This window comes from Ammospiza caudacuta, chromosome 3 (assembly GCF_027887145.1).
Source record: "Ammospiza caudacuta isolate bAmmCau1 chromosome 3, bAmmCau1.pri, whole genome shotgun sequence".
Classification (NCBI taxonomy): domain Eukaryota; kingdom Metazoa; phylum Chordata; class Aves; order Passeriformes; family Passerellidae; genus Ammospiza; species Ammospiza caudacuta.
Window position 1 is genome coordinate 83,013,602 of NC_080595.1, and position 27,797 is coordinate 83,041,398.

The window sequence follows — 27,797 nt, forward strand, 5'->3', positions numbered from 1 at the left end:
CAGTTTTAATATTCAAAAATACAAAACTCTATTTATTTTTTTAAATTCTGTATCAGGTTAAGAATTATGTGCACGTAAGAGAACATATGCACACTTTGCCTGATTTGATTGCATCTATATGCACAAATACAGTTGTTATGAGGTTGCTGATCCACTATGTAAAATAACTCATCACTTTCACATTCACAGCATTGAAACGTTTGACTTATTCAAGAAAAAAATCTATTTACTTGTAAAAAATAGCTCAAATAAATTGAAAATTTAAAAGATTTTTTTAGGCATCCTAAGTATCTACAGAGGTCAGTATACAGGGCTGAGGGCATCATAAAGCCTCTGTGCTGCCAGTTCCACCATTTCACGAAGGGATTCATCATCTTCGCTCCCCAGCTCACAGTCAACTGTCTGGGAACAGAAAGAGAAGGATGTTACAACAGTGGGCACTTCATGCTCCCTGTCAGCACCCAAGGAATGCTCCCAAGGGGAAGCAAAAAGCACCCATGAAATTATCAAGAGCAGCAGCCACCATGTAGAGGAGTTCAGAAAAGACTCAAGCGAGTCTTATGCTCAAAACTGCGGTGTAAAATGCACAAAGTTTTGTGGATTACACTGGATTCAAAATCAAATAAAATCACACAAGATTCAGTTCCTGGAGATTTTGTTTTATCTGTGAATTCACTGACACTGTATTAGGTTAACAATGCAGAACACATGCAGTCACTAGAGGTACAGGCACCACACAGATGTTCCCACACACATGATTACATTTACACAAAAATAATACAAGTAAATTAATTTTTTACTAAAATAAATTTTCCTAGATAAAGACGCCCACCCCAAACATGAAACTTGATCTACACTCTTGATCAGAAACAAAGGACAGCATTTGAGTAGTAATACTGTTCTTGGTCCTGTGGCCTTTCTAAACTCTAAGACTTCACCTCCTTTAATTCAGTATTAACTTGCTACTCTCCTATGATTTTTCCAACCATAAAGGTTTGGGGGAAGGAAAAAGGGCACTTAAAACAGCAAACATGGATTTAATGTTATCTAGCAATGTATTAACATGGGGAAAAATCCATGTGTCCCACCAGTCAGATGTACACTAAACAGCTTTTTATATTAAAGCAAATAAAGTTTTATAAGATACATACACACGTGAAAAAAGACAGGTCTGCCTTGTAAAACCTGGTTCACAATGGCACAAGTTTGCCATTGCCACAGACTGCACAGTAAGTACTGCAAAGATACACCCTGCTGTAACTGAACTGCCACTGGCCTTTCTGTCAGTACTCAAATCTTTGAACAATAATGACGTATTACAAAAACGAAATCAAACTCCTTGATTAAACAGTTGCATCCTTTTCCAGTCTAGTTACTTTTTTCTTTATTTCAAGAGTTCTTTCACCAGTCCTGTATTTTTCTGTACTATGTACTGACTGAAATGTAGGATTTTTTGTTAAAGAATTGAAAAGAGATGGCACCATCTGTAATTCACTATTTTCTTAAGAGAATTAACATTCACTTGTTTTGTTTCAATAGGTAACAAATTTTTGGCAGGGGCCAACCTTTTCTTCTGGGTTTGTAGAACACTTAAAACATTTGTTGTGACCCCTTAAGGAGAGCATGTGAGAGGTGCTCCATAGAATGAATTTTCATTATATTATTACTATGAATAGAAGCAATACACAAGCTATGTTTAATATGTTATTAGCAATGACAAAGTCAGTATGTTAAAATGCTTAAAAACATGAAGGACATGGCTTTAACCATTCTTTACAGTTTTAAATTATTCAAATTAGTAGGTGTGACAGCTTCTTAAAGCACCCTTCTAACATGCATGACATCCATTTCTGTAAGCTATTAAATTAATAAAGTGTTTATTTTGGTATTTCAGGCTTTCAATTTAGCTCCAAAAGGATGAAGATGACAAAAAAAATTATTAACAACATTCCTACCCTGTAACTGTTCAGTTATTCAGACCAGAGCCATGCTTTAAAAGCATTAAAAACAAATTGTGGGTTAATTCACAATTTCTCTTCTACAATCTTTATTATTTTTTTTTCATACAACTGAGCTGCTGAAAAATACTGGGTTTTTTTCTGAATGTACTGCATTTGTTGCATAAACATTTTTCAGTTAAGAATGCTCTGTTTTGATACAAGTACATTTCCTTAGCAAGTGAGTACCTGGCAGTGTAGGCAGCACTGTGTGCAGCAGGAGACTGCTGAACACAGCACGCACAGAAGGGCTTTGCTTTACATACCCGAGTGTCCAGGGAAATGTTGGCAGTCTTTCCATCCACTGTGATGCACAGCACAGACTCATCTTTGGAACTCACACAGTCCTCTCCAAACATATCCCTAAAGCAAACAGCCAGGAGTGTAAGGTGTGGTCAAACAGCAAACTAGGTTTTTCTACTAACCCTGGGGTCACTTGGGCAGGTGAGTATCACCTTGCAGCAACAATTATTTAACTCACTCTGATGTAATTAAGAAGATCAATCTTTATTATGACAGTGGGTATCAAATAACAGTAAGAATTTTACCAAAATAATCTCGTCATAAACAAAGGGCAGGTTTCCTTTGGCTTCAAAGAGGCAAGATTTCTACATAAATAGAAGAATACACTCAGAGTAAGTTTTAAAAGAGATGTGATCCAAAGTTGTTTTCATTAACCATTTGTAGCATAACTTTTGGAGGCAACTTAAAAATCTGCTTCTGGAAGACATAACTGGGCCCTGTATTCAAAATTTTAATGGTGCTGAGAACTTTTTACTGTACCTTTTTCTTTACTTAATTCCTGGCCTTCACAGAAATTAGACTGAAGTAAATTTGCATGAAGTATTTTTATATAACTATCTTAAAACCCCTTTATACTAAGGCTATTCTATTTATGTGGTTAACATTGCTCACTTTCCTTTAGAAAAATACACATCAACTTACTGAAGCATGATCTCCATTCTCTTCCTATATACATCCATATCTATTTTTTTGGAAATCTTATTTACTGCAGCTGAAAAGAAAAAAAAACAAACTTTTAAGACATTTACTGGGAGGGAAAAATGGTTAATTGATAAATACTATTCACAAACTGACTTTCCTGAAAAACAATAAAAAAAAAAAAAGTATGTTTAAACAATTTATTAAAAAACATATTTAAAAAAATGAGTCAAGGAAATGCATACATTTCCATTATATATTCCTGTTCTCATCATATTTTAAAGTCAAATATTTCACAATTCACAATCTGACTTTTTACTGCTCCTGCTTATTACTAACACTCATTACATCTCACATATCCTTTACTTAATAGAGAAAATAATTTACTTTTGTCAGTTGTTTATAATCCCTCCATTTTCTCTTATTACACAAAACTACCACATCATGGAGGCTGGGAGCATGCAGAGAATAAAATAACATAAAATAACATAAAATAAAACTGGATGGTTTTGTTTTGTTTTATACTGAATGTGAGTAGTAGTAATAAGCATAGATATTTCTGGAATATATTTCAGCAAAGAGAAGTTGAAATAAAAACAATACCTTTTTTTAGACCTGGTTTCAAAATTAAGAGGTAGTGTAAAACAAGTGATTTTTCTTTTGAACATAAATATTTAAGTATTTGATTGTTAAAGAGCCAGAAGTCTGGAGGAAAGGGTAGTTGTGAAAATTGCTACCTTTTTCATTGATGGATACAAAAACTTTAAGTCTTTTGAAACACTGTTTTTCAGTACTTCTAAATCAGCTGAAGAGTTCAGAACACAGTGGTAGTAAATTTCTGAGTAACTCTTTGAAAAATTTTATAACTGCAAGTGACCGAGCTTAAATCTTAATAATAATAAAAACCCCTGAATAAATATATTAAAATTTACCATTCCTTAGACAAGATGCAGCAACTGAATGTACTAAGCAAGATATAATTTCATCCTGGGAATGAGGTAAACACAGGAACATGGTCAGCTAAGCAACAATAACTTAAGATATTTTAATTTGATCTCTTTTGATCCTGTGTATATACCCTAAAATACACAACTGCAAGAACTCTTTCAAATGTTTTTACCCCAAATAAGAAAAAAAAACAAACAAAAAACAAAACAAAAAAAAACAAAACAAAAAACCCCCAAAAACTGAAAGAAGCCACACCTGAGATGAGCAGACAAAATCAGCACCATAAAAAAACATGAGAGATGATGCTAAAAGGCCCATAAAAATACAAATTAATTTCAGGGTGGTGGAGGGTGGAGAATCTAGATACTGTCACTAACAAATCACACAGAGAAAGTGTGAATAAACAAGGTAGGACAGATACTACAATAAGAAATTTTAAAAATCTGGCAAAACAGTAAAATGGTTTTTTCATCTGCATAAAAAAGGGAAAAAAAGAGGAGGCTAAAGTATCATTCAAAAATAAAATTTCTAGTTTTGGTTAGTCTCATAGAGCAGAACATGAGGACATGGCTAGAAGGACTTATATAGAGAAAATTAACACAACCAAGATCAGAACATTACACTCTGAATTTGTTCAGGTCAAGGTGACTGGAAAATCTTTACCCCCAAACAAAGTAAGAACTATTATGGGAATCTATAAACTCAGGTGAAAGGATTTTTAACAAATGTGTTGAGTCAGGTATGGGACTAAACCCCTAAGGAGCACTGACTGCTATTATACAAAATTATTAAAATATATAATAAAAGACAAGAGGGGTAATCCAGTGAAAATATCTGTCCATATCAAATCATAGAATCAAAAAATGGCCTGGACTGGGCCATACAAAACTTAATCACTTCAGGTTTTTTGTACAAGGTTTCAAACTTATTTTAAATAAGGCCATGTTTTCCACAGGCAGTCATTGGTTGCCATGTAAGAGAAAGTTTCAACAAATGAATATGGCACAAATAATGAAGACCAACCTGTAATTCTGTTTTAGGTAGCAAATTTTACTTCCTAGTGAGTTCCATAAGGCAAGGAAATACAATAAGGGGATTGCAAGCTTTCCTTCTAAGCTTGATGTAAAAAAAATTACAGGAAGAAATGCCTCAGTTAAATAAACATACACTAAACTCATACCTTTCTGTATTTTGGGGTTTGACTGAACCTCCAGTATCACTGTTGTCACAGTGTCTGCATACATATCATTAGCAGGATTTGCCACCCACTAGAAGACAAAAAAAAAAAAATCATGATTTAGGCTGAGTGAATAATGCAGCATAGAGACAATGTAACATTAATCGCATTCTCCTTTTTGCTTTTCTCTGAATTCCAGCTTCAAATGACTGTCACACATTTCACACCAAATCAACTACTTTTAACTGGGTGTACTCCAGTAACTTCCCATGAAAAATTCAAGCTTTTGAATGTTTCTGAGCATATTTTACAAAATAATTAATTACCACAACTCTTCGGGGGGAGGAAGAAACACCATTTGATGTTATTTCCAATTACTATCTGCCAAATGAAAAAAGGGCACCAAATCTGCCATTTTACTCATGAGATACAGCAAAAAACCCCAACAGGCACTGGATAAATCAAATAACACACATGCACACAGGACCACAGCACAAGGGGAACTTTGTTCTAGCCTTTGCTGTACTTGTCATACAACAGAAAACTTGAAACATTGAATTCTGCATGGCATCTCTATGGTATTATTTTGAAGAAAGTGGAGAACAAAATACTTCTTTCTCCCTCACCAATGCCCACCTCAAGGACTACCATGCCTGGTTCCTGGATGACAGTAATATTTTTGAAAACCTTCAGGGCTGGTTTTTGCTGGATTTCTATTTCTTCTACATCACCTAAGAAGTGACAAGAAATGGTTAGCAATAATGAAATTATACTGGAAGCAAGACTAACTTTATTTGCCTACGAAAATAAGAATAAGAGGGGCTGTCTGTTATCACAGCTGCTCAGAGTAGCTCACAAAATGGAACCCTATACTCTCTTTTCTTACCTGACAATATTCATTGTTCTGGATTGTTTACGGTTTTTTTATTAGGTAATTTTGGCCACTTTACTTGGTTTGAATTCTTTTATTTGACTAACTTAGTACACTGAGTGAGTACACCAACAAAAAAGAAAAGACATAAGGAATTTAGTTAATTCTGCTCCATTTGCAGAAGTAACCAGCTCTTACCCCTTAAAGGATAATCCATTGCTCACATAAGCACAGAGCTTAAATGAAAAGCACTTGTGCCTGCTAGCACTTGGGTTATGAGACCTGAACCCCAAATGAATATAGGTGTTCTCTTCACTAGTGACATGAATTAGATTCTGACACTAGAGACTTAAAAAAATTCTGAGCTTTAAATCTGGGAAAGGAATCTGCAAGGTGTGTGTACTTAGCATAGGAGCTGCCCCTAACCCTTGAGAAAGCCAGAGAGAGGCACAGGGGATCATCCCAGTGTCAGGTTTAAATGGCTTCTCATCCAGGAACAGCCAATTCCAGGCTGTCTGTCCCAAAGGAGGGCAGGGCTCTTGTTTTGATTAACTGGATGGCATTAGCCATTTCATTTGGGGCTAGAGATACCAGACCAGTTAATAAAAGTTTCCATCAGAGTGGCCAGAGCACTCACTTTGGGGCTAACAGAGACAGAAATCAGCTATGCTCTATATTGCTATATGCTCATCACTTTGTAATATGAATGCAGTAGAATCCCCCCCAAAGCTGTGTCACACTCATGAACTGCATCTGGCTGGCAGAAGCTGCATAGTCTAATGAAAGCTGTAAAATACAAAGCCATCTCCACTCAGAAGACCTCTGAAGACTGGAAGTTGCTGCAAAGGCTGGCCAGTGTGAGTGCTGGCCATGTGCTGCCCAGCACGCACCGGTGAGTTTCTGCAGCTGGTACGAGAGCAGACTGAAAGGGCCCGTGTAGGGGATGGCTTGGGTCTGGGTCACCGTGCTCATGGCCAAGTCCGTGTAATCTGAAACCATTTGAGAGAGTGCATGTTAAAAACTACCCCTCTGAATTCACTGTCTAATAAACAGAGTTGTCATTATAGATAAATAATAGCTTTGATACATTTAAGACAAGGGGGCTGAAAAGGATAATTTGTAAAGAGGAGGGTGGAACACCTGTTATAAGATAAATAATGTATTTGTGGTTAGGAAACCAGCTTGTTTTATTATCCTGCCTATTAGAGACAAACAATGAACTAGGGCAGCAGAACTGCTTTCCCCCCAGCTCTTCTGACCTCAGATTTAATTCCTCTTCTATTCTGAGAACAGATCAATTCCCTGAGTAGTAAAAAAGCATAGGAGGACTACGCAAATATTTTCTGTGTTCTGTAGCTTTTTACACTAAAAACTAATGGCATTTTAGAAAATAGTAGGACTATTGATTGAAGTGGTTTTTTGGTTCTCACTGGAATGTTTTATGCATATTCTTTCAGAGGAAAAGGTTTTAAGTAACCAGAAGGGAAATGGAATTTTTCTTCTTTTCTGTTAGAGAAAGGAAAGATTTTGAGTGAACTAGTTAAACGCATTTTTTGTCTCACTACGATAGTTCAGAACTTCTGGCAAATAAGAAATAAAACTAAGATGTTCACTAATGCTTATGAAACACAAAACTGCAGGGAAAAAACCCAGAATTATAAGTGTTTTAATGACACAGGAAGTTTCAATTACCCACTGATAATACAACTGTCTGTACTTACTGGAGAGGTCACATGGAGAAAGGATGTGATAGTTAAAATTTCTTTTAACTAGGATTCCAGAAATTCTCTGTCCTTGCTCTGGTTTCTTATCTGCTAAAGATCCCATCACCTGGAGAGAAAAAACATATACAGTGCATCAAAGCAATCTGAAGCATTCACAGCTTCAAGTAATTATGGAGATGAAATATCGTTCTCTCAGAAAAATCAGAGTATAAAATTAACTCTGAAAACAAAAGAAGGAGTAACCTAAAAACTTTCTGAGACATAACACAAGAAAAGTTTGTAAGAGTGAAGAACCAAAAAAAATCCCCAAAACAACAACAAAAAACCAACATCCAAATAAAAAACCCTGAACCAAACACCAAATACAACTAAACACAAATCATTCACATACTTGGACAACATGCAATTTGAAATCAATCAATTAAAAATAGAGGCTACAAGATAATGTGCAATTTTTACACCAGTAGGAAATACTGTTCTACATATAAGAAAACATTGATTTCATACCTTGGCAAGTTTTTCTCCTCTGAAGTTTAATGTCACAGCTTCAGTATTCCTAGGATTATGAACTTCTATATGAACTTCATCATTATCCTCATACTCCCGTATCAATGCTGCTTTCAATCTGGCCATTTCATTCTGCTCACCATGAACTAAAATCTATAAAAAAGACAGTTTTCCTCTTAGCAGAAATTATTTGTCCAACCAGACAAGTTTAGTAAGCAAGTTATCAAAAAAAAATTGCCACATTCTATCTCATCTTTATAAAAATGCAATTCCATGAGGTCACAGTGTAGGAAACATGAGCTCAGTTACAGTTGTGTCTGTGAATTCTCTGCATTATTTGAAGGGTGGGACTTCACAGCCCTGAGTTGTAGCTGAAAAATCCATGCTACCAAGCAAATTGCATTACAGAGATCCTATTTAAGGATATAACACAAATATATTGTTGTATTATGAAAGGGAAGTATTAATTTAAGTTCAGCAGAAGTCACTTAGCTTTATATTTTTGCATATTTTGTCTGTATGTAGATATAAACATAATAAACATGCAATTCAAAGAGGATGCTTCACAGTTCACAATTTTCTTTGCCAAGTTAATTCTCTTCTCTTCTGTGATTTTTTTCTTTCTTATCTGTGTTTGCACACTGTTTCACCACCAGTTTCAGATCATAGTTGCTATTTTCACATTCTGGTCCTTCACACCTTCTTCTTCCCTGGATTTGCTCATGCTTTTCCCTCCAAGTGCTGCCTCTGTCTTTTGCTGTCTGCACATATCTTAAACTGATGTTTTCCTCTATATTTCAGAGCTAACACTAGTGAATTATTCCAATACCAGCATCTCCAACTTCCATACTGCATCTTACTTCCCAAAACACTGCTGAAACAGATTGTGGCCTACACCATTATCTGCAAAGTCATCCCCAGAGATCCCACATGCACACACTCAAGAACAAGTTGATTTTTACTTTGCTAAGATAACTTCACAAAAAATTATCAAAATCTCCACCTTCAATTATTCAAAGCACAGGGATGCTGGCTACTGCTAGACACCACTCCCTGCCTTGACTCAAGGCTGTGAGCTGGTTTGATGAATCCCACTCTGGAGAAAAGGGCAGCATGGATACTGACCACATGTGGAGGTTTCAGGGCCCGGATAAATTCACTGGTTTGTTGATAATCTGTGTGAGCAGAGAAAGAAATGTAATCCACAGACATCTTCAGTGGGAGTTTTTGCCCTGACATAGTTGTGATCTCTTCAGGTTCAGACATGATGTGCTAGAAAATAAAAAGCACCTTAATTTAAAAAAGCCTCCTATAGACACCATATAACTAATGCTTTACATTTCAAAAATCAATGAAATAATAGTGGCAGCCACGTTAAATGTGAAGCAGTGAAAAAAAATCTCTCAAATTTCCCAGAACACATACTCAGACATGAAAAACACATGCACAACATACCATTTCATCTTGTGCATCCTCAGCTGTTCTGGTGGCTCATGCTTCTTCCAGATAAATCTCTCTGACTTGTATCAAAACAGTAACAAGTGTGTGATTTCTATCTCTAAAGGCAAAATTAGATGCTGTGGTTGCCCTTACCTGCTTAAATTTGGAAGGATTTAATTCCCTACAGATGGTCAATGGCACAAAGTGCACAAGGCACTCTCGTCTCTGACACATAAGTAGTGTTAGACTTAATATCAGCTTCTCTAGAATTAGGATTAGGGCTACCTTCTTGAAAAATTAAGCAGTGGAGAGGTCTAAAGTACCAATCATTCCTTCTCATATCTTGCCCCTAGAAATGACTATTCTATATAACATCACTGGAAATGGCCATATGCAAACCACCTGTACTTTTCATTAACATTAGCCAAAAGCAACCAGTTTTGACTACATACTCATACATACCCAACAACAATCTCAGTAAATCACATAAAGGCACTTCCTATTGACCAATTCTTTCAAAAGCTAACATGAATGCTATCTGTAATTAAGAGGTTGTGGTGCATTAGCCACTCACCTTAGCAAGAGTTCCTTCAACGCAGTACCCTGCAATAATGACTCCATTTCTCTTATCTGTGCACCAGCTCTCAAACAACTCCCTGGATAAGCCACTCTGCATCATACCTGGGGAAGCCATCACAACACTGGGGCCAATGTCATCAAAGTGATCCATACTCTAGAAAGACACGATGGGAATATCAGTTACCACAGCTCACTTACACAAAGCACAGCTCAGCTGCACCCTTACAAACATACAAGAAGGGCCCTGTGTTCACAGATTAGACCCCATCCTCATAAAAAGTGCCCTTTGCAGGAAAATTCCTCTTACTGATACCCACTGCAAGCACAGGGATCTGAAGTGGAAAAAATGTTGGGGCATAAGACTGCCTCAAACAGCCCTCTGAGCACTGGACAGCTGATAACTCAGATATAAACCAGCATCTTATCAATCTATTAGGATATTAAGGATATTGATTGGCTCAGCTGATTGGTGCTAAAGCACACCAAGGTTGTGGGTTCAATCCCTTGAGGGGCCACTCACTTCACAGCTGGACTCCATGATCCCTGCATAACCTTCCAACTCAGGATATTCTCTGGTATCAGGATATTAAACATGCAAACTATTGAGCAAATATGAACTCTTCTGTCACATTCACCTTTTTGTGAGAATGTCAAGCCTTACCTTCAGATTACTAATATGCTTGAAAACAAAAGGATTGTTGATGTTAATTTGCTTGCGGATTTTGTCATTCATGGCATTGACGTATGTCTGATAAACTGCCATACATTTCTTGGCCAAAGAGGAGGCATAGTATATGGGGATATCATGCAGTTCAGGATGATTCTGCCAGTATTCATCTAAAACCACAAAACAAACAAAATAATAAAAAAGAACAAAACAAAAAAACCCCAGCCACCAAACAACAAAACACAAAATTCTGTCCACAGGATTATTTGTAAAGCGTGTGCTTCTCAAAAGCATCAGTAGTTCCTGTAAAACAGATTTATCTGTGGGCTTTTTCAATTTTAGTACAGAAAATCACCATCACAGCCTCTCTGCTTTCATCTGCTTTTCTAAAACAATCACCAGCTAGAACTATATACAAATAGTACAAACAATCATGCAAACAAACACGACAAAGGTGAACTTCAGATCCTTTCAGCAGGTCAAACTTCAATCTACCACCACCTTCAGCTACGAGCTATAAAGTACACATGAGACTACACTGCAATAAGTCTATGTTTGTGACAATAAAATAAAGCTTTATGTCCCTGTCAAATATTAATTCCACATCTAAGAGCCAGGGACATCTGCACACAGATTTGTTTGTGAGAATTCGCTGTATGAACATCCTGTGAAATAAATCCATGGAGTTCAAGGTGAGAAGGAATCACTCCATTATCAAGCCTGGCTTTATGTATAGCACCAACAGTTACACTTTACAAGCCCAACTGGAACAAAAACAAGGAAAGAGCCTCTGTTAACCACAACTTATTTTATCATTGATGACAGTAGCCTTGACCCTTCCTAAACACAAAGAAGAGATCTGAATACAGCTGTACTCTCACAGTTGGATACATTTCTGCTAGTCTGAATGATAGTTATGTTGCACAATTGAGACACAATAGTCCAAAAATAGAGGTACACTCTTTTGGCTGTATTTGTGCATTTACAATGACACTACAATGTGCTCTTACCTAACATTTCTGATTTGCAGGCAAAGCTTCTCACAACATTTCAGAAAGGCTCAATGCCATGGCTACCTTAATTAGCTCAGGTGTAAGATGGAAACAGCCAGTGAAAGATAACCAGTCACAAACTGAATTCACTATCATCATTTTCTACACCATAACCCAGTATTTTATTTTTGTCATACAGTTACAGAAAGAAGAGAAATAAACACAGAAGCCTACAGGCTCAGCTGAGTAGGCATGTGACATGCAATTGCATTTTCTACCTAATTAAGCATCCAATTGCATGTCCAGCTTTCCTAGATATATTTTCAAGTTTATCTTTAGAAACTCAGTTTAATAACTACACACAGCAAAGAGAGGCAAACAAAGTACAACCTAATGGCCTCACAAGGTTGAAAATGTTCAGTTTTTATGTTATGTTCTCTATAAATTAAAAAAACCCTTCACAATCAATGACAAGTAGTAAATAATTCTACAACATCAAATACTACCCCATGCCTAGATCTGAATTTGTTTACACTTGAATAGACTAGTAAGACATTTTGAAAACAAACTAGCTTCTAATACTGAGCTAAACTGAAATGAAAAGTGAGAAAGATTTCAAGTAGTTTAGGGATCACTTCATATTCAACACCCCTAAATATAAGCATTTTAAGCTTGAGATTATTTTCTTTTGATCTTGCCAGCCTTTGAATGAGCAGAAAGACTAGTGAAAAAAATGACATAACATAGTACAAATTAAATGTGCTAAAAGGAAGAGAGGCCTGGAAATAATTTACTTAAAAGCTGTTTTTTCTTAAGTACCTTGTAACTATCTACACATTTTATGTGAAGTAGCTTGTTGTGTTCATGGGTAGTTCTCACTTTTGTTCAAAAGCCTAATTTACTTTTCATTATTATTAGGACTTCAGAAGTGTTAGAAGTGTCTTCTAAGCTTTTCCTATAAAGAGCTTTTCATTCAAGTTTGTAAATTAAAAGTGCAAAAATAGCAGAACTTCAGAAGAAATCATACCCCTTTTTTTAGCAGTACAGTTTAAGTAAAACAGCTGCTGTTGTAACTTGTTGTTGTTATTTTTCTGTTTGTAATAACTGTCCCTAATTGCTGAAATCCTGATTCAAAAAGATTCAAAAGCCAAGCACATTATTATCACACCATCATCTCCTTTCTAGGTCTCCCATCCTACTTCACAAAGCAGAACTGCTGGTTGGTTTACAGGACCTTTTGCATTTGAACAAACATGCCTTATATATTAAATTATCAGGTAAATAACACTGTAAAATGTCTGAAGAGTTGTTCAAGGAATTATGATACCAGAAAACATTCTAAATCCCTTTCTGTGCAGCTGGGAAGGTCCATACCTAAGATGAGGAGCAGTTCCTGAGCTCGGCCCAGGGCAAACACGGGGATGAGGCCTCGGCCCCCTCTGTTGACGATGTCGTGAACGGTGTTGCAGAACCGCGCCTCCCGCTCCTCCCTCTTCTCGTGAATGTGCGTGCCATAGGTGGATTCCTGCAGACAGACAGACACAGCACTGAAAGGGCTGACACACAGAGTCATTCCTCATCTTCTCTGAACCCAACCGAAACAAGCAGATAAACATACAGGTGTTAACATGTTGGGGAGAGGAAGGAGGGGTCAAAGAGAGGGAAACGTTCCCCCAAGTTCCCAAAACCACCCTGCCAAGGCAAATAACCAAAACTTCCCTGCTCCCAAATCCCTCCAAGCAATTTAGACAGACAGATCCTGTTGGCACTAAAAAAGTTAGAGCTATTAATTTCAATGCTTCTTTAAAGAGGTTTCAAATGTAACACACTTATTTTCCTAACTGCAAATGCTGCCAGAGCTTTGATGATCACACTGACAGGGCCTAGAATGGTACATGTGCCACGGTTTAACCCCAGACTTCAAAAATAGGAATTACACAAAACACAAGATTTTGATGTGACTTGAAATTAGATTATCAGTTACAGAGAACAGCCAGAAGGGACACAGTAAATGAAATAATTCTATAAGTTCCTAGCGTTTGTTTCCAAATTAAAACTGTTACTTACAAAGTTTCCCTTGAGCTGCTGTTTTCCAAACATGGGTTCAGAATAAAATAATTTCACTCAGAAAACAAAACAAAACAAAACAAAACAAAACAAAACAAAACAAAACTATGGAATAACACTCAGGGCCCCTCCACCGAGGACAAATTCTTAACATATCTGGAACTAGGTTAGGATCCACTAAAAGAGATGTCTGGTTAAATTTAGGTTGGCGTAACACAAGTCAAAATCAAATAAATCTCCCCTCTCAGAAAGGTCTGTCTAGAGTCTTAAGGAGCTTCATCAGAATTATAAAATAGTAATTAGACTTTTCACCACAATGGGAAGCAATGTCAGAGTTCTGAGCACCCAAGTATTTTGGATATTTAACACAAATCCCTCCCTCTAAATCTCCACTGTCTTTGTCATTCTGTTTTGGCTTTAGTCAAGTCATACCCCTAGTCCATAATTAATCCCTAACAGAAATCATTTTGCAAAACTTACAATTATAAGAATGTCAGGTTTAATATTGGGAATCTCAGCTGCCATCAGGTGTCTGTCCTCCTGCCTTGAGAAATCACCTGTATATAAGAGCTGTTGGAGACAAAGAGAAGCACTGCTCTGGTTACAGGTTCTACCAGTCAGCAGCCTTTAAAAGGCTGTGCAAAGATGGTTTTAATGAATTCCTGATAAAAAGGTCAGCTGTACTTTAAATAAGACTCCTCTTATGTGAGCAGTGCTTACAATTTTAGGTCAACAGCACTACAAGTATTTAAACTTCTATAGTAAATGTTTTTCAAGCAGTAACATCATTCCAACAAAACCAGGTAAACAAATATTAGGCTCTTATTTTTCATTTCAGATATCAAGGTACCATTTTCAGCTTTCTGCACACTTGCATTGACCACAAAGAAGTAAAAATAGACATAACATAAAACACAGCAACTCCTACAAGGAAGTAAATCAAAGATCAAACTGTATTTACACACCAGAATGCAAATATAACGAATAATACAATAAAATTATTTATTAAAAGTTCTTCTAATATTTTTATACTAAAAATCCTGTTATCTCATTGATTTTCCAAATAGAATAATCACTTTCCCCAATACACCAAGATGTAATTTTTAATTATTTATTTTTAATGAATTCTTAACTGCAGGGTGGAATGCAACTCTCTGCACCAGCTGATGGTTTCAAAACTGATATTTTTTGATTTAACAATAATTCCATTGATGAAAATGTGAATAATACATAACATACAGTCAGTGACAGCAGACACCTGGTCTGCCAGGTAACCTACTATCACAGGCAATTAATTAAAACCCAATCTATTTCAGTCATGCATAGTGAGAGGGAAATCTTCTTCGTCATGCCTCAATCAGAAAAAAACCCCAAAAAGCAACACTAAGAAATCTAAATTTTATTGTGATCACTGTAAACTCAGTTCTATTTCTAGGATTTTTTTAAAGTTAATACTCTTGTACTTCTCAATCATTATAAATCATGAAAAACTCCTACTGGGCAGCAAGCCTCAGAACCACCTTCTCTCTTCCCTCTTCTGGACTGTGTGAAACTTTCCTTGGACAGTGATTATCCTGCTGAACTCCAATTCATGAGATATGTTTCAAGTATCTGGTTTTGGCACAGTGCTGCCTGTGATTACATGATTTACTTAATCCCTCTGTGCCTAAAATTAATAATAATCTTATTTCTTTAGGTACTTTAGCACAGGAGTGTTATGATAAAAATGTAACTCACATACACTGACAAATGCCATATACGAACTTGAGACAGGCAGAGACGTCAGAATTACAGAAACAAACATCTGTTCACAGATTTAATAAAATGCAGCTTCCACAAACTGCCTCAGCTACCACCTGCCTCTGATCAGCCCAGCAAGGGAAACTATAAGTTTAGTGGTTCTAAATCTGAGTCATGTCTCAGACTCCCACACAATCCAAACATCTTACCTGATTTGTGTCACTTGCCAGTGTTAATCAATGAGAAAACACATGTCCTCTGCCCCTGACCTGAGTCCAAGCCTATTGGACATCTCCAGCCACAGTGGTGGGGCATAAGAGACAATAATAATTAATGACTACATTAGTACTCAGACTGGATTTCAACTTATAAGAAAGAGAAAATACCTTCACACCAGCTATTTCAATCATAAACATGGCTGCTCCCAGAACATGGCCTGCGTGGTAGCACCAGAATTTGATTCCTGCCACCTCCTTCACTTCATGGAAGTTGATGGTCTCAATCTTGTCCATGCTTTCTTCCAGGTCTGTTTCTGTGTACAGCATGTCATCTGCTGAGATGTTACTGCATACAAGTGAAATGGCTGAACATCAGCTCATCTGAACAGCTGGAAAAAACTTCCTGGCTTTTCCCCACTGACAGATTTCCATTCAGTAACACCACGTCCCCCATGTCAGAAATCAAGGCCAGCTACTCTAATGGAGCTCCTTAAGGAGAGTTAAAGTACTTTTCTTTTGAAAGGCCATGCAAGAAGAGTCTTTTCAGTTAAAATCTGCTCTGTGTTTCTCAACAAGTTCCTAGCCCTGGGCAGGGATCTGCAACTTAGCTTGTAACAGTCCTCAAAAACCACATGGATCCATGCTCTTCCTACCAGCCCAGAACAAACAAGTTAAAAGAGGACTGTTCTGATCCAAGCTCAAAACAGCTGAGTTGAGATTCACTCAGGACCACTGCAGTCACATGGAAATAACGTGTCAAGGCGTGAAATACAAGAAAAAAAAACATAAGAGAAAAATACCCCAACATGTAAGTAACAGAGCCTCTTGGTATATTTAATATTTGATCTGTCCTTGTGCTGAAGAGTGAATTGTAACTTTAGGAGCTTAAAATTCACTACAAACTATCCATGAGGTAGTAAAATGATTCACTACCTCTAATCTAGTTATATGTAATGTTGCTACTTATGACAACATCCAGGTTCATCCAGCTACTTTTGGTAGCTTCACCTTGAATTTCCCATTGGAAAGGGAAATAATAGGTAAAATAATTCAGGAAGAGACAGCCCACAGGTTAGCTTACCTGACTTTAACATAGTCTGAAAGAAGCCATCTGTAAATAGCTTTTGTAGCATGAGTCATAAATGTCCTTCCCTTAAAACTTGTTTTCTGTAAAAACCATGGCAAAGCCCCACAGTGATCTAAATGGAAGCTTAAAACAGACACACAAATTCAATTAATACATTCATATTACACAACACTAATATATAACATCCATAATTCATTACTTCACTGGACTAACATGGTGTCATAAAAATCCAGAAACAGAATTTTCAACCTTGTTGTTAACTGTGCTGGTCTACATTCTGCAGACTAGTGACTAGAAACATGACCAAGAAAAGATAAAACTAATACAGGAAATTCTCCATTAACTGCCAAGGTTTTACATGTATAGTATTAGAGTTACCTTCTTTCTATAATTTCCATATAAATTTAGAGGGAGAAAAGGAACAGGAACCAGGGACACTAAACATCAAAGACATGAAAGCTAAAAACACAATCCTAATTTTTCAAGTTGCACACTGAAGAATAAAACACAATCTCTGAAAATTAAATTATTTGTTCACACTTCTAGTTTGACCCATCTTAAGAAACTACTTTTGAAATACATGTAGAACAAACACATACTACAAAAGCTCAGGATTTTATGGAGAACTTTTTATTACTGATTACGTCATTTAGAAATGGCTCTCCTTGTCTCTCAGCCACTAAGCAATACATAAACCACATTCAAAGCTTGTGCAAGCCTCCAAGAACCTTTTTAATTCAAAGCCAACAAAGCAAGAAACATAACCAATATTCTTCTGGAGTCTTTATGTAGAAAACTCACTCCACAAGCTCTCACAATGGTGTTAAAGCAGACCAGGCTGTAAAACAGTCAGAAATCAGAGTGACCTCAGAGAAGAGCTGTAATGTCAAAAGTGGATGAACATCCTCAATATTCAGTCCTTAATTCTAAATGGAGATCCTTCAAACTTTTTTTTAAAACCCAGAAACTAGAATTTTCTCCTACCATCTAAATAACACCTATTTTTCGGCCTCTCTTGATAACCTACAAGTGAACACAGCTCAAACCATGACCTCAAGTTATTTGTGCTTTTAGGTGCCACTTACTGACTAATAAGGAGGAGATCAATCTCAGCTGGATCTATCAAATCAATGTAAGGAAGAGCATCCATTCCTTCCAGCCCAGGATGGATTCCACAATCAAGCTGAAAAATGAAACAAAGTTAAGGCTCCTAGCAGAAGGTATAAAAACCCCTCTTCCATCTTGGTCTATGACATAGTTATTAGTGACTGGTAACTTTTAGCATCACACAAGAAAAGTTTTTTCTTCATTAAACATTATTTTTAGCATTGGATTTCAAGCAGAACAGTCTGGGTTGGAAGCACATACATTCTATATGGGGAGAGGGTTTTATTTTACAGCACAGCCTCTGTGATGCCTAATGCCATACGTGCTATACTGCTCCAGAAGGCTACACAATGTGCCTTTTCCAGCACTGTGTCTGACTGCAGAGCAGAGGCTGAATTTAACCTGCAGCATTTCAGATCATTTCAGTGATCTGAAGCAGCACACTGAGAGAGCATACAAAGATATCCATGCAATAATTACCATTATTTTTCTTCCTTTAAACTCCAGAATGATGCATGACCTTCCTACTTCTTGACCAGCACCTCTGCAAAGGGATATGAAAGTCATGAGGACTGGAACAACGCACACCGATGTAACCACATTGGATGCCCCCTGGTTATTTTTCTGTGCAGAAATAACAACTGCACGGCCCTTTTAGGCCCAGCTATCCAAAGTACCTGAGCAGCTGTACTTATCCCAAAGGAAATGAGGCCCTACCTAACGCGGCAGAAATAAAAACAACCCATTTGAGGAAATTATTTTGGCCTTTTTTTTTTTTTTTTACTGAGCACTCGAGTCTCAAACTACTGACACGTACAATTAAGTTCACCTAAGTAACAAATCGGGCCCAATAAGCCTGGAGTAGCATCCTGAAGCTGTCCCCAAACCAACGCTCGTGGGAACGCCACCACAAACCCCCTCAGCCGCAGCGGCCCCTTCAGCATGGCAAGAGGCGGCCCCAGCGGCGCTGCCGCGGCCCGGCCCGGCCCCCCGCGCCCCGCGGCTGCCCCGGGCGCTCACAGGGGCCGGATGAGCAGCTGGTCGCTCTCCTCGGCCGGGATCAGCGCCTCGGCTTTGCGCTTGGCCGCCATCGCACCGCGCTCCTCCCGCCGCCTTCCGCCGCCCCGCCGCGCCTGCGCCGCCCCGCGCGACCCGGAACGGCATCAGCGGCAGCGGCGGCATCGGGAACGGCATCGGGAACGGCATCGGCAGCGGCATCGGCATCGGGATCGGCAGCGGGATCGGCAGCGGGATCGGGATCGGCAGCGGGAGCCAGCGGGGCCCGGCGCGCCCGGTGAGCAGCGGCCGCATCGCTCTGTCCCTTTTCGGGTTATCGGCCGGGGACGGAGGGAGGGACGGGGAGAGAAGCCAAGCGGGATGCGGTGCTGCCCTGCCCGGCTTCCCGGGCCGCCCCCTGCTCCCGCTGGGGCAGGGATGCTCCGCGGAAAGCCCGGGAGCTGCTGCGGGCCTGTGGATGCACCCGGACCGCCCGGGAGCCGCTGAGGGCCTCGGAGGCCGCTGCGGAGCGGCAGAGGCGCCTCTGGAGCGGCCGCAGGGCTGTGCGGAGCCGCCGGCACATCCGCGCTGGAAACCGGGGCTCGGGGTGTGCTGGACACCGCCCTGCTCCCACACCGCTGCTTGCCCTCAGTGGCTCTTAGTCCGCCAGGCACCCAGTGTTTGCTCAGCGGCGGCCGAGGGACTGTGACCCATCCCGGCATCGCGCATCCAAGCTCCGCCTTGGGCTTCTTTCATTATTTTCTGCAGTGTGAGCCATCTTCCGTAGGTTGTCATCATCCATTGTCCTCTTTCTTCCGCCTGCTCAAAGTTTCTGAAGTTTTGTAATGACAGTAATTCGTCTCTGAAGCTGAGAAATGGGGTTTCAGAGAAACAGGGAGCCAGCATCTTTTGCTTGACACTGGCCAGCCAAAGTTGAAGTGAAGCAAGGTGTTGGTAGGGCAGGCACATAAGAAATAGGGTTCTGGAATCCTCTCAGAACTTCCAGGAGCTCAGTTCTAGTGCAGTAAATGTACCACGCATTTTGCTTCATTTTCAGGAATATGTGAAGTGGTAGTGGCTGCTCCTAGGAGTATTCCAGTCAGTAGTTCTTCAGAAATAGGTTGGGGTTGGTTTTTTGTGTTTTTTTGTTGTTGTTGTAGGGAGGTGTTTAGTCGGATGGGGGATAGATTTTGCTTTTTGTTTTGTTTTAGTGGAAACACTGTAATAGGAGCAGGGAATGTGTTCTGTGCACTTTATAGGGCACTTAGATAGTACTCACGAGTAAAAATCACCTGATGTTTAGGTGGGAGTAAATTTTAAATTTTGCCTTGTTTCTAACTCTATCTATGCATTAGAAACTGACCTTTGCAACACTCTGTAAACCAAGTAGTAGCCTTTTTTGGCAATTCAGAAGAATAGGGAAGTTTTAGCAGAGAGCTTGAGGAACTTTCCCCAGTCACGCGTGAAGAGCACTAGAGTAAAATTCCTACCTCCATTCACAGAGTCCTGAGCAAATTTCCAGTTTTGGTCCACTTTGGACACAGTCACTGGTATTTGCCTGGACCTCCTTCCCTTGATATGACAGGCTTTAATTTTAACTTTTTCTACTTAGAAGATCTTCTTTGATCCAATTATGAAAAGATGTTTAGAAAAGGAAAGAAGCGACACAGCAGCAGCAGCTCACAAAGCAGTGAAATCAGCACTAAAAGCAAGGTAAGCTGGATGTGGTGTTTACTCTCTTTGTGGAGCACTTGGGTTTGCTCCAAGTTAACAGTTCAGTGGTTCACTTGCACTGATGGTAGGATGTGATTTCCATAAAATTTCATGTTCCACAAAGAGAACTTTCTACTTCCATTCCTCAGATTGTGTTATGAGAGTTAAAAATACCTATCAGTCATAAAGCCCATGTATTCTGAGATGAATACTCAGTCACTTCCACACTGAGTTGCACAAACACAAGATTTTCTCACAGCACATAGGAAGGTTTCAAGAAAAAATTACTACATTTCTTCTATTTTTTTCCTTTAAGGACAGTGTCTGCTGCTAGGTACCATGAATGAGTTTATTCTTCAGTACTTCTTGGTTTCTCAGTATCTCTAAAAGTATTCTTAATTTTGAATAATGTGTTCATTTTGTCTGATCAGTTTTAGAATGATCACTTGAATATTCTGGGTTTTCCAAGGTGCTGTTTGTTTTCCCCTGCACTGCTGTGTTAAGTATTGGTGACAAGCACGTAGTTGCCAATTTCTTCAGGTAAAATTGCAGTACCAGAAAAATTTGGTCATAACCCTAAGGTTTATTTTTCCTTTTTCTCTGGACTTAACCTTAAGGTTCATTTTCTCTTCTTCTGTCATTTCCTCCTTATTTCAAAATATCTGTGGACTTCTCAAAGGTTCCTGATGAACTTTTATCAGTCCAGTCTGCACTGAGGCAGAAAGATAACTTCAGGAAAGAAACAGGTGGTACTGTTTTTTCTTCCCCATTTTCTAACATTGTTAACACAATCTCAGTAACTTTCTGATGATGATTTTTTTTTTAGTCTGTAGATTCCAGTCTTGGGGGACTTTCCAGGTCTAGTACTGTGGCCAGCCTCGATACAGACTCCACAAAAAGTTCAGGTATGTAATCAGAGCTTGAGCAGGTATGGATGGAACAGGATTAACTTTCTGTCTTTATATAAGACAGCAGAAAATGGAAAAGCTTAAGATAGGTATTTTCAGTAATATGAGTGAATCTGTTAGGTAGCCTTGTGACTGTTGCAGGCACAGCCCTAGGCTTCTATTATTTACAATTCATCTAGGATTCACTGTTTTCAAAGTAAAGTATCTGAGGAAGAAAAACTTCGCTGTGCTACCAGTCTCTTACCAGCACAAATCTTGTACAGCTTTTTGGATTGCTGTTTTCTGCTTTTCTAAGTTTACATTCGCACCAAAATAATGGAAATAAGATTTGATTCTACTTGGTTTTAGCCACCAGTGTATCACTGTTGGACCAAACAATTAATTTGAAACAAATAGACCTCAAAAAGTAGAACCAGCTTTTTAATGTTTTCTGATTCAAGGTTGTTAACTCCAAATTTGAATTGGTGTAAACAGTGCTGTTTATACCAATATCATGTATGCATATAAAACTGTTGCCTTTACCAAGGGTCTGCTCTAAATCAATCCAGTACAGTTCATTAAAGAGGAGTTAATATACTGTGACAAGTGTTTGATGAAAGTCTGCAGAATTAGGGAATTTATTATGTTAGCCCTGTCAACAGCAATTAGAATAGCATTACAGTTCTGGAAGTCTTCAGAATGGCTTTGTTTTACTTTGTTGCAGGACAAAGCAATAGTAATTCTGATACATGTGCAGAATTCAGAGTTAAATATGTTGGTGCCATTGAAAAATTGAAATACAATGAGAGCAAAAGCCTTGAAGGGCCACTGGACTTGATAAATTACATAGATGTTGCACAGGTAAGTGGGTTACAAAAGGCAATACCAACGAAGTCAAAGCATCTTAAACTTAGGTGTGGGTTTTTTTTATTTATCCTGTGGTTTGACATCTGTAAATTTTAGACTTACTTGAAGAAAGTGGCATACTTAACTATTAACCTATGAATCTCAAAAGCCATCACAGTTCTGTAATTTTAGGTGACTGGAGAAGGTGCACCCAGAGAACCAAGGCCCTTTTCACGAGTCCTTATTGATCAAGTACCAGCTGAAAGTTGTTACGTTGCCTCCACATTGATTAGGATTAGTAACCAGGAAGGAATATCTCCCCAGATTCTTTAGTATTGTAAAAGTTTTCCCATAGAGCAGGATGTCAAGTTTCTGCAAGTTTCATCACTCATGAACCTGTGACCAAAGAACCTGAATAATATTTGGGTCGAACGCCATAACTGGTTGTTCTCATTAGGTGGCTGATTATATATATTTAAAAGCACAGAATATCTGTTTATTGTGCAGCAACTTGTCATTTCTGAATATTTGCTAAAATTGTTTTTGCAGCCAGACAGTGAAAGTGCTGCCAGTGGAACATGGATCACCTTGGGTCAGTGCAGCATGATAGGCCAAGCATGATTTTTCAGCCAACCTGATTTGACCACAGGGCCAAACTCTCCCCTGAGATGACAAATTCCTTTCTGGAACCATGTGATATTTAGAGTAGAATAGAGCAGAATGGAATAGAGTGTTCCTGCTGGAAGGCACCCATGGTGACCACCAGTCCAAACTGCCTGACCACTTTGGGGCTGACAAAAGTGAAATGTGCTGTAAAGGGCATTGTCTAAGTGCCTCTTAAACACTTGACAGGTTTGGGGCATCAACCACCTTTCTAGGAAACCTGTTCAAGTGTCTGGTCACCCTCTCAGTAAAGAAATGCCTCCTAATGTCCAGTCTCCCCTGAATGTATTTCACATAACCTTAAGAGATCTGGGCAGTCCCACAGAGCAGGATCTGAGCAGGGTTTGTGCTGGTGCTGACCCAGTGGACCCAAGTACACATAAATAAGTTTTCTGTTATGTATCTTCCTTGTTCATGTTCTTCTGTCTGCACTAAAGGATTTTGTTTGTTTCCCTCCAAAGCAAGATGGAAAGTTACCTTTTGTTCCAGGTGAAGAGGAGTTTATTATGGGAGTTTCCAAGTATGGCATTAAAGTTTCCACGTCTGATCAGTATGTAAGTGCTTCACCCAACTTGTCTTTCTGATGAGAGTTGATAAGTGCTTTCATTTATTTCTCTGGTAGATTATCTGTGTGACCAAAATGTCATTTCTGCCTTTAAGCAAAAGCAAAACAAACAAGCTCTCCCAGCAGCACTGCTTCGTGTCATATCTCCACAGGCTGTGTTTTCCTGGATTTATGACAAAAAGCTGTTCCTTTTGAGATAGAGCACCACACAAAAGACAAGCAAGTCTTCAGTAACACTCTTTGGGTATCATTATTTCTAGGGCTAAAGTAGTGTGACTGTGGTGGCCAAGACCATAGGTTCCTCAGCCCAAGTTAGCAGGGCAGTTCCTCTAGGTGTTTCTGTGTAGAGGGAAAAACAAAGGATGGGGTTTTTCTAAGAATACCCAAGTTGCCAGCTCTTTTAAGTTCCATCCTGCACTCCTAATCCAAGAGTTAGAGTTCACTCCAGCATTAAAACCTCATGATTCCACTTTATTGATCAAGCCTACTTTTTCTTTGCATCATTTCCTACATGTAGTTTCTTTTCCTTTAGTGCACTTCAAGTAGCTTCTTTGCTAAAAATAAAAATCCGGTCTCTTCCCTAGGGCCCTCCAGTTGCCCTTGTGTAGCTTTGAGTTGCAGCCATGTGGTTTCCTTCTGGTTGCCCTCAGAGCCCCAGATGCCATAAATACTTGGCCTTAGGAAGCCTTGACCCATCAACAACCCAGCGATGCCTGTTCATGAAAGCCTCAAGTATGAGCATGGAGAATAGCATTGCTTAATGGTTGAATGCTCTGAAGAGAGCCAAAAAGTTTCCTTTGGTCCCTTCAGAAAATCAAACACTTGTTTCTAGTGCCTGGGAGGAAGGGTAGTACTTGTTACTCAGACTTTGAATTCTTTTGAATTCTGTTTTTGCTCTCCTAAATTCTTAATTCTCATTGAGAACATAGGTTACACTATTATTTAAATTCCTTTGTGCTTTGATAAAGATCAAATAGCTAATTTAAGACTTTCATCCATCGCTTTTCTGTCTTCAAATTGCAAGCTTGCACAAGCAGATAAAGCCTTTTGTGGTTAAGCTACCTTGCACTGACAATTTGTTGCATTGCATTGTTCCTCAAATTCTGGCTTTTTGTATCTGTGTCACTGTAGGCATTTCATTTGTCCTTCAGTGTGTTAGTTCACCAAATTCTATTCACAGAGTTCCAAGATACTGAAAGGATGGGAAGAAATTAATTTACAAGGAGGCTGTACTCAAAAGAATTCTATCATCCCTCTTTGAGTGATAATCTACATACACATTAGTACTGTAGCAAGTGCCAAGCAAGCAACCCTTGAGAGTTAGTAGGAATTTGGTGAGCAGTCCTGGCATCTGTCTTACAGAGATGGGAGGGTGGGTGCAGGAAGCTCCAGGCAGGCTCCAGCTGCCCTGAGCATGGTGGGAGATTGCTGATGGTGACAGCAATGAGCTGAGGAGCTTCAGGATGGAGATGTTTTTCAGCAAGGTGACCTTAGGGCTCTGGTGGAGGTCTCTCCCTCCAGGGTTCCAAGGTAGGCAGCAAGCTCACTGCCCCTTTTTACAGCTTCTGTATCAAAGTGGGCATTGCTTTAGACCCTTCAGCTGACAGAGACATCTGTTTGATGCCATGAACACAAAAACAAAGCTGTCTAGAATTCCTAAGACCCTGGAGATGGTATGTCTGGAATAGACCAGATGAGTATGATCAGAGGGCAGGATGGCTGGAGAAGAAAGGCTTGTGTAGGTGCAGCTGCAGAGACCTTGTACTGAATGTCTTCTACCAATCCCTCTCTGGCATGGCCAAAATCAGAAGTATTGGGACTATGGTGGAAATCCTGCAGCTCTGATGGAGAGTAGATTTCTCCCAGATGAGATTCGTGGAAGAGTCAGGACACATCCTGTGGTTTAGGTCACCAATAGCCTGGCTAAGCCACATGGCTACTGCCCCCCAAAGCAACTGGCCTTGTCTGTGCTCTTTTCTGGGAAGTTTCTTGTGTGTATCCTTCCCAAGACTGGACAGGGGAAAAATACTGGGAAAGTAAGAAGTTGTTTGAAGTTACCTCTGTGCCAGAAGGACAGAGTGTCCCACCTGTCACAGAGGCTGAGTTAGAAAGTGAATGTGCACTTCCAGATTATGGCCAGGAATGTCTCCATAGAATCATGGGAGGGGCTGAGTTGGAAGGGATCTGAAAGATCCTCTAGTTCCACCTCCCTTGCCATGGGCAGGGACACCTGCTAGACCAGGTTGCTCAAAGCCCCCTCTAACCTGACCTTGAACCCTTGCAGGGATTGGACAGCCACAGCCACACCTTCTCTGAGCAATGTGTTCCAGGGCCTCAGCACTCCCACTGTAAAGAATTTCTTACCTTAAATTCAGTAACTTACTATAAACATGCTCTTTCAGTTTAAAGTGATTCAAATCCCCTTTTAGTCACTGCATACCCCTGTAAGAAGTCCCTTTGCTGCTCTCTTGTAGACCCCCTTCAGGTACTGAGAGGTGCCCAAAGTCTCCCCAGGAACTTTCTCTACTCCCAGCTGAACAACTCTGTCAGCTTATCTTCATAGTCCACATGGGAATGCACTTCTAAAGTAGAAGCAAAAGTTAAAGCTAAACTTGTGCTTAACCACCACTTTTTAAAATCTTGACTAAACTCTCAAGTAAAAAAACAAATTTCCCAAGGAAAACTTTTCTCCTTTAAATAAATCTAAAGTATTCTTTTGTAAATAAGAATAAAACATGGAAAACTGAAATATCTCTTGCTGTTCCAGAGTAACTTTTATTTGCCATGTGCTTTCAGGATGTGTTACATAGGCATGCTCTCTATTTGATTGTAAGGATGGTGTGCTATGACGATGGTCTGGGAGCAGGAAAAAGTTTACTGGCTTTGAAGACAACAGATGCAGCCTCTGAAGAATGTAGCCTCTGGGTATATCAGTGCAGTAGTTTGGTAAGAGTTTATGCTTTCAGTGTTTAAATTAGGTATTGGCATTCTGATTCCAGTAAAGGGAGATTCTAAAACCGAAGGCCCTTGTGAAGGCTTTTTGGTAGAAGGAGGATTGCTTAATCTAAAAAAAAAAGTATAAATTTGTGCTGGCTGAGGAGGGGAAAACAGCCCTGCTCCTACATTAGATCAGTTTTGAGGAAAACACCTACATTCCCTAAAATTGCCAGTGACTGTACTCACCTGAGAAAGCTCTGTCCAGTCTAAAGGGTGCTATGGCAGCACCTATTTCCAAACAAAACAAAAATCTTTGAAGATGTGGAGGAGGAAGGGATGTGGTAACAATTCTGGTAATAGAGCATGCAACCATATTTGTAAGCAAGGGAGGTGATCCCTCCTTCTGAGTAGGAGAATTCACTGTCAGGATGCTCTGATGACACTGACCCTTGGCTGGCAGCGCTGGGGGAACACAAAAAATGAGGTTCTGAATGTTGGTGCTGTGCTATGCACAGCATTGTTTTCTGTATCTCACAGAACAAAATGAAGGACACACTCTGCTTTAAATGAGTTTTGAGAAGTTTAGGAGTTCTTCAGAAGGTGTTAACGTGAGTGCTTGGGTTTTTTAGGAACAAGCACAAGCCATTTGCAAAGTGTTGTCTACAGCCTTTGACTCAGTTTTGATGTCGGAGAAGTCCTGATTTCCTTTGGCAGCAGCGTTGGTGCGGGAGGCACCGGGCTCCTCGTGACACCAGGGACAGCTTGGAGCCACACACTGTCCTAGGAGAGACTTACTGTGTAAAGGAGACCCTCACAACCTTGCACATGGTACTTGGCATTCCCCAAACATGACTTGAAGAGTCCATCTTCAGTGTCCAGGACATTACAGAATTTTATATTTAACACAATTTCTCTTTTTCCTAAATCATGTTTTGTATGTTAATGTCAATATTGCAGAAATGTAAAATAAAACTGACACTTGCTTCTACCTCGTTGTCTGAGAAATAATTTGTTAATATACAGACTTTGATTCTGCTTAACCCAGAAAAGCAAAATGGTAAGATGGAATTATTTGGTGCTTTACCCCTCTAATTTAATCTCAGGTGTGCCATCTACAGTTTTTCTGT

At 39.3% G+C, this 27,797-nt stretch overlaps 2 protein-coding genes across 6 annotated transcripts; one reads left to right on the top strand and one right to left on the bottom strand.

The window, feature by feature from the left end:
• Positions 1-26: 26 nt before the first annotated feature.
• Positions 27-19,178, bottom strand: CPSF3 (cleavage and polyadenylation specific factor 3). Of its 2 annotated transcripts, XM_058800877.1 has the most exons (18): positions 19,084-19,178; positions 18,544-18,607; positions 18,042-18,139; positions 16,951-17,079; positions 16,038-16,215; positions 14,392-14,481; positions 13,219-13,369; positions 10,847-11,022; positions 10,181-10,339; positions 9,292-9,438; positions 8,167-8,319; positions 7,657-7,765; positions 6,826-6,924; positions 5,701-5,795; positions 5,068-5,155; positions 2,943-3,012; positions 2,264-2,360; positions 27-402 (listed from the first exon to the last, which is right to left on the bottom strand). In XM_058800877.1, the coding sequence occupies exons 1-18, from the start codon at positions 19,152-19,154 to the stop codon at positions 301-303; spliced, it is 2,076 nt and encodes a 691-aa protein (XP_058656860.1). In that variant the 5' UTR covers positions 19,155-19,178; the 3' UTR covers positions 27-300. The 2 variants fall into 2 exon arrangements, with proteins under 2 accessions (XP_058656860.1, XP_058656861.1); XM_058800878.1 differs by lacking the exons at positions 18,042-18,139; positions 18,544-18,607; positions 19,084-19,178 and having other exon boundaries at positions 16,038-16,087; positions 16,951-17,002.
• On the top strand, positions 19,163-27,642 carry ITGB1BP1 (integrin subunit beta 1 binding protein 1). 4 transcript variants are annotated; one of them, XM_058800880.1, is made up of 7 exons: positions 19,163-19,357; positions 20,675-20,772; positions 21,599-21,677; positions 22,384-22,520; positions 23,630-23,722; positions 26,530-26,679; positions 27,300-27,642. In XM_058800880.1, exons 2-7 carry the CDS (start codon positions 20,701-20,703, stop codon positions 27,369-27,371), a joined length of 603 nt encoding a protein of 200 aa, XP_058656863.1. In that variant the 5' UTR covers positions 19,163-19,357; positions 20,675-20,700; the 3' UTR covers positions 27,372-27,642. The 4 variants fall into 4 exon arrangements, with proteins under 4 accessions (XP_058656863.1, XP_058656862.1, XP_058656864.1 ...); XM_058800879.1 differs by having other exon boundaries at positions 19,236-19,357; positions 20,672-20,772; XM_058800881.1 differs by having other exon boundaries at positions 19,236-19,357; positions 20,672-20,772; positions 23,634-23,722; positions 26,568-26,679.
• Positions 27,643-27,797: the final 155 nt, after the last annotated feature.